The sequence below is a fragment of the Citrus clementina genome, unplaced genomic scaffold (assembly GCF_000493195.1).
Source record: "Citrus clementina cultivar Clemenules unplaced genomic scaffold, Citrus_clementina_v1.0 scaffold_9, whole genome shotgun sequence".
Classification (NCBI taxonomy): domain Eukaryota; kingdom Viridiplantae; phylum Streptophyta; class Magnoliopsida; order Sapindales; family Rutaceae; genus Citrus; species Citrus x clementina.
The window spans coordinates 14,319,445-14,326,439 of NW_006261964.1; the positions used below are offsets into that span (position 1 = coordinate 14,319,445).

Below are 6,995 nucleotides of genomic sequence, written 5' to 3' on the forward strand. Positions count from 1 at the left end.
CCAGTGGGGACTTGAGAAAAAGAAAATCATTTAATGTTTAGTTAATTTTTCATTATAAGTCCTCGGTAAACTATACTCAAGACCCCAATATATTTACATTTAAGTTCTCGCATCTAAATTTTTTAAATGCAAATTAAAAGAATTGGGCTTTGCAAACTAGAATATAACCCATTAATATCAGCTTTAATTTTTTTTTAAATGACCCATAAACTCATTAATAATTGTAAATACATGTTCACGTGTGATAAATTTTTTACATTTATATATTTATTATTGTTTAAAAAAATTCATATTACTGTTAAATAAGTCCACAGTCAATCAATATGCTACCTCCACCCCTTTAGCCACCACACTATAATAGCAACCGTCAGCACCAGAGATTACCACCACCAGGCTCCCTAGTCTTCATTGACCAAGACTCGACTAGCCTCTACTCTGATCAATTGCACTATCACCATGCAAAGCAAACCTCTTTTATAATTTATTTGGAATTATTTATCACACTCTTTCTTATAGAGTCATTTGAATTAAAGTTTCATATTTTCTCGTTATAAAACGTTATTATAATCTCGCTTAAATATTACTATATGTATATTTATCATCACCCTAAGGTATTTTTACGCTACCATTCTACTTCCACTACATTATTTTTTTCTTCTGCTATTCTTACTACGTCAAGTGACCTATAAGAGTCCTTATGTTGTAACCCTCTTTTTATTTAGATTTATTTAGAAAAAAAAAATCTTTGAACGCTTAAGTATGTAAATGTGATTAAAAAAAAACCTGATTTATTGATTATTGGAGCATTTACCCTCTAATATAACAACAGAAGCAATTTGGATAGTTTTTTAATACATGAGTAGCTAATAATTAGTTCAAACCCTAAGAACTGGAAAAGATTTTATCCAGAGATAGTGATCTGAAAAACAAGCAGAAATTCGTGGAATCACGAAACTCATCCAATCACAAACATTACTGAATGCATAACAGTAAAAAGTTCACTTTGATATTGCAATTTCAGACATCACCACCGGCTAAGCGTAAAAAAGTTCAAATACATATACACACGCACTAAAAAAGATATAAGTAAAAGGAAACCTTTTGTAGCAGTACATAATCATTTGTCATCCATTAAGAATGGACCTACCATTTCTCTCCCCTCTGTTAAAAGAGAGAGAGAGAGAGAGGAGAAAAAACAAAAAAACTCCAAAAACATTGGGGACCCATAAAGTGACCTTTTCTGAATCGAGGAGCTTTTAATAACTTAGACAATTTATTACTCACTCAAACCAAACAAGACACCACAAATTTATTTCAACACAATGCTGCCACTTTCTGTATTTGTTGGTTCATTTTCTGTGGTCAGTTACTACCTATTAGCCATGCGATGCCAGAACGAAAAAGTCGGTCATTTTTCATTTTTCATTTTTTTCATTAAAAAAAAAATTAAGTTAACTAAATCTTCTCTTTGACCATCCTTTGGCTAACAGTCAAATCAAATTAAATATTTGAAAATTTCAACTTAAATCTCTTATGTTTTGAATCCACTTTTACGACGCAGGCCCTTAATTTTTTTTTTATTTACTCGTTATATCCCTTCCACTATAATAATTTTAATATTTGAACTTTACCATTTAAAGTTAAATATTGTAAATTTTTATTCTATTAAAAACTGCATATATTTCGACAAATGCACAACACATTAGACTAACAACAAGATTTAACAATAAAATTTTTAATAAAATATTTTTATAATAATTTTAACATTGGGTATTTAATGAGTAATTATTAAAAAATTTAGGATTCAAAGTGATATAGGTGAGAAATATTAGGGACATAAGTATCATTCTCTCAGTTATGATTTATTTTTAAATATTACAATAATATGTAGATTACAAGAAAATATAATCTCACAACATTTTGGGAGATTTGAACCTGTAATTTTAAGAATAAAAGTATCAGTCACTCAAACAAAAAGTTGTTAGCCGTCCATTATAAATTTTCGTTTTAAAAAAATGCTTTTGCGTAATGCATTTAATGAAAATTGTTATTACACTTCATTAAAGGCGACACCGTTCGCATAAACAAAAAGTTAAAATGTTGTCTTTTTTTTTTTTTGTTTTAACATGAGTAATACTACTAACGTGAGTCTTAAGATAAACAATAATCAAAAACTATAAAAGCACCCTAGTTTAAAATTGAGTTAATATGATAAAGTAAATTTTTTAAAAATTTGGGAAATGTAAGTCACCTTTTCCTATGCCTTCTTACCATGAATAAATGATAACATGAATTATTAGATTGATGAGAGGTCAAATCAGAAATAAGGAAACTCGTATAAGCAAACAAATGAAGATTCAGGAATTTATAAAAAGCATGGAAAGTGAATTGAAACTTGAACTTTTCTAGTTGACCAACATCAGATGACCCACTAAAACAAGATTTGGAGTGCTTAATTAAAATGTCTACAAGAAAGATAGTTACATCAATAACTAAATAGTTTCAGACTGTTACGTTATGTTAATAAAATGTTACATTATGCTAATAAAATTTTGTATTTGAATGATAAATCGATTCAATAAATCCAAACTCCTGGTGTATATTGCATGGCGAACCATGAATGAGTTTTGCAACTGCAATTACTTGAATTTGAATAATATATGATAAAAGACAAGCTTTAATATTTAATACTCTAGTGGGTGAAATTCCTTATCATCCAAATATTTTAATATCTATATGTATTTGTGTGTGTGTGTAAGTCTACCAATAAATCTAATCATAAGTGAAGATTGAGTATTATTAAATTTTTATCGAAAGAAAATTTTTTCATAGTGTTATCTATATCAATCAAGTGCTATCTTGATATAGTGTTATCTTTATCACTAAGGTTTCTTGATTGTATGCTTAATTATGCATGCATGAGAGTTGTATATATGAAATTGCAATCTTTATTGGGAGCTGGTAATCCAATCTTCATGAATTATTTAGTCAATATTGATCATAAGTAGTAACATTTTGAGAAATGATACTCTTCTCAAAGGAGAATCCCACCTAAAAAAGAAAAAAAAAATTACAATTTTTCAGAATTTAAGTGGGGATTTCCTTGGAAGAGTGTATCAATTCTCTGAACATTTGTATTTTTACAAAAAATGGATAAAGATAACAAATTTTCAGGAATAAATAATTTTAAATGCTTTCATAACTTCAATAGAGTGCAGAGACTGGAAAAGCCCACTGAAAATGCGCACTGACCACAAAAATGAGTGGCATTTTGGTAATTATGGCTTTCACAATGCAATCATCATAATTTTTCACAAACCAGCAGGCAGGTATGCTACGTAAAAATCTCACTCCTTAATTCCTTCTCGTTAACAGAGGAATGTTTTTTGGGATTGTAATAAAACTTTTTTTCTTTTATATTTAAATATATATATATATTTTTTTTTTTAATGAAAAGCAGAAACTGAATCTCTCACTGTTTATGCATAGACAAAGTATCAAGAAAAATCCAAAGCTGGAAGTGAAAATGATCAACTAAAGCATTGCTACTTGTTTGCCCATTACTTCACAGCCTGTAAGTGTAAGTAAGAGGCCTTGAAATTCTGTAAGAAGCCGACAAATTTTCAGATAACTCCGAGCATCCCATGTGGGATTTTTTGTTGCTCCCATCAGCTCTTGTTCTTCTTGTTCCTTGTTAAAAATATTCTCCGTTTTGATTAGAGCCACATTCTTGAGAGCAAAATTGAAGAAAACCTAATCTAATTTATTTGATCTCACCATCATCATCACCACCATCATGTGGGAATCTGAGAGTGAATCACTTGGAGGCAGAGATTATGGTAACGGAGTTCTTAGCTCAACTAAACTTAGTGTCAAGACTGATGGGTTTGAGCTTAGAGGCCAATCTTGGTATGTAACAAATCAAATCCCCATTTTTATTTTTAGAACTACAACAATTTGAAAAATCTTGACGTCCTTGTTTTGTTCATAGGTATGTTGCTACTGATATTCCAAGTGACTTTCTTGTTCAAATTGGAGATGTTAATTTTCACTTACACAAGGTAGTTGCTAGTCTTGTACTAGTATGATATATGAGAAATCAGCTAATCAAGCTTTGAACAAATCATAGTACTTATTAATTTCTTTTTTTTTTTTTTGGCCATGTGTTTGTGAAAGTATCCTCTGCTTTCTAGGAGTGGAAAGATGAATAGACTTATATATGAATCGCGTGACTCGGAACTGAACAAGATTGTTTTGGATGATCTTCCGGGAGGGCCAGAGGCGTTTGAGCTAGCGGCAAAATTCTGCTATGGGATTGCGGTTGATCTAACAGCATCAAATATCTCTGGCCTAAGATGTGCTGCTGAGTATCTTGAAATGACTGAGGACTTAGAAGAAGGCAATCTTATATTCAAAACTGAAGCTTTTCTCAGTTATGTTGTTTTGTCTTCGTGGAGAGACTCTATAATTGTATTGAAGAGCTGTGAAAAGCTCTCACCATGGGCTGAAAATCTTCAAATTGTGCGAAGATGTAGTGAGTCGATAGCTTGGAAGGCTTGTGCTAATCCGAAAGGGATAAGATGGGCATATACTGGGAGACCGCCTAAAATTTCCAGCCCCAAATGGAATGATATGAAAGATTCAAGTCCAAGCAGAAGTCAGCCAGTTCCTCCTGATTGGTGGTTTGAAGATGTTTCGATTCTCAGGATTGATCACTTTGTTAGGGTCATTACAGCAATTAAAGTAAAGGGTATGAGATTTGAGCTGATTGGAGCTGCAATAATGCATTATGCGGCAAAATGGCTTACGGGTTTGATAAGAGAAAGTTCAGGGTCAGCAGATGAAATAAGCAGCTGTAGTGCTAGCAATAGTAATGGTAGTTGTAGTAGTTGGAAAGGTGGACTTCATATGATCGTGGCAGGGATGAAGGATGATCCTCCAACCGTTCAGGCTAAAGATCAACGGATGATAATCGAGAGCCTTATCAGCATAATTCCACCACAGAAAGACAGTGTGTCATGTAGCTTCCTTCTTAGGCTCTTGAGAATGGCAAACATGTTAAAAGTAGCACCTGCTTTGGTGACTGAATTGGAGAAACGAGTGGGGATGCAGTTTGAGCAAGCTACATTGGCAGATCTTCTCATTCCTGCTTACAGTAAAGGTGAAACTCTATATGATGTGGATCTTGTTCAGAGGCTTTTGGAGCATTTTCTTGTTCAGGAGCAGACCGAAAGTTCGAGTCCTAGTAGGCAATCTTTTTCAGATAAACACATGTATGACGCAAGTCAAAGGGGAAATGGCACAAGTGCTAAGATGAGAGTGGCAAGGCTTGTTGATGGTTATCTTACAGAAGTGGCCAGAGATAGAAACCTGTCTTTGACGAAATTTCAGGTGTTGGCAGAGGCTTTACCTGAATCTGCAAGAACCTGTGATGATGGACTTTATCGAGCAATTGACTCTTACCTTAAGGTAATTTCTAATTTTTGCTATTAGCTTTTTGATATATGGTTTGAAGTGCCTCATTCACATAATTGAATTTCTTCAATTAGCTCAGTCTCAGTAGCATATTGCATCATGAAGTTTTAAGTAGATGCAGTGTTCACATCTGGTTTTTGTACTCGATTTTTTGAACTGATTCGTGTATGGATTCAGTTTTACTGCAAAGGAAACATAAGTTTAGATCGCAAACTCAGCATATGCCAAAAATTGAATCAAGTTTAGGAACATTGGTTAGAATTTGTATCACAAGTTAAAAGCGTCAACAAGAAGAATACAAAGAGAAAAAAATTTAGTGAAGAGGTAATTAATATCAGAATTTGTCTTCAGCTCTGTAGAATGCATGTATACTTCATCCACTGCAATATGAGAGAGAGCACTCCAATATTGAACCTGCCCATCATTTTGATTACACCAAGGAAATAAATATTACCATCACTTTGAATTGAAGAAATTGAACCAAATCCATTCTTAAACGGCTAAAATTGTTCTGTGCTAATCAAAAGTTCTGGGTGCATAACTTGCTTTCTGTTTGGAATTTTGATCTATTTCAATAAATTAATTAATAGGCCCATCCAACGCTATCCGAGCATGAAAGGAAACGTCTCTGCCGTGTGATGGATTGCCAGAAACTGTCGATTGATGCTTGCATGCATGCCGCACAAAATGAAAGACTACCCCTAAGGATTGTAGTTCAAGTCCTTTTCTCTGAGCAGATAAAGATTAGCAATGCTATGGCCAACAGCACCCTGAAAGAAGCTGGAGAAAGTCAATACCAGCCAATGATATCAAACAGAAAATCTCTACTTGAAGCGACACCACAGTCATTCCAAGAAGGATGGGCAACTGCTAAGAAGGACATTAACACACTCAAATTTGAGCTAGAGAGTGTCAAGGCTAAGTATCTTGAACTTCAAAATGACATGGAGACTCTACAGAGACAGTTTGATAAGTTGACAAAGCAGAAACAAACTTCGGCATGGACTAGCGGGTGGAAGAAACTGGGCAAACTCACCAAGATGACAGCTACAGATCACCAGGATATAAGACCGCAGGTTCCGAATGCTGCAGAACAGACGAGAAAAACACCTAGAAGATGGAGAAATTCAATTTCTTGAACTCTGGAGTAACAAGCCAAGGACTGTCTTTAAATTTGGATTCTGTATTTCCATTGGTTTATTTTATTCTACTCTCAATCATGGTTTTTATAGCAATTTTCTACACACAAGAAGAAGATTAAAGAAAAAAAGAAAAAAGGACAGTCAATTTGTCACCCAAATTTGTTTTTTCTTCTGTGAGTGAGCTTGCTTTCAATTTCATCTCAAATGTACTTTGGTTTTTCAATCAAGATGCAAATGCTTGTGAGTTGGAGTTACCCCGAAAAAATTTCTTCCTCTTCTGATAGACTACTAGACGAAATCAAATATATAGAGAAGGAAAACAAATAAGATCAAACAAAAGAAAATTTAATGTTTATATATGATAAAATGGATCATTGG

At 33.3% G+C, this 6,995-nt stretch overlaps 1 protein-coding gene across 1 annotated transcript; it reads left to right on the forward strand.

Annotated features, from left to right (window-relative positions):
- The first annotated feature begins 3,469 nt into the window (after positions 1-3,469).
- LOC18032539 (root phototropism protein 3) lies at positions 3,470-6,762 on the forward strand. Its single transcript, XM_006420781.2, has 4 exons — positions 3,470-3,909; positions 3,992-4,061; positions 4,177-5,469; positions 6,066-6,762. Exons 1-4 carry the CDS (start codon positions 3,797-3,799, stop codon positions 6,612-6,614), a joined length of 2,025 nt encoding a protein of 674 aa, XP_006420844.1. The 5' UTR covers positions 3,470-3,796; the 3' UTR covers positions 6,615-6,762.
- Positions 6,763-6,995: the final 233 nt, after the last annotated feature.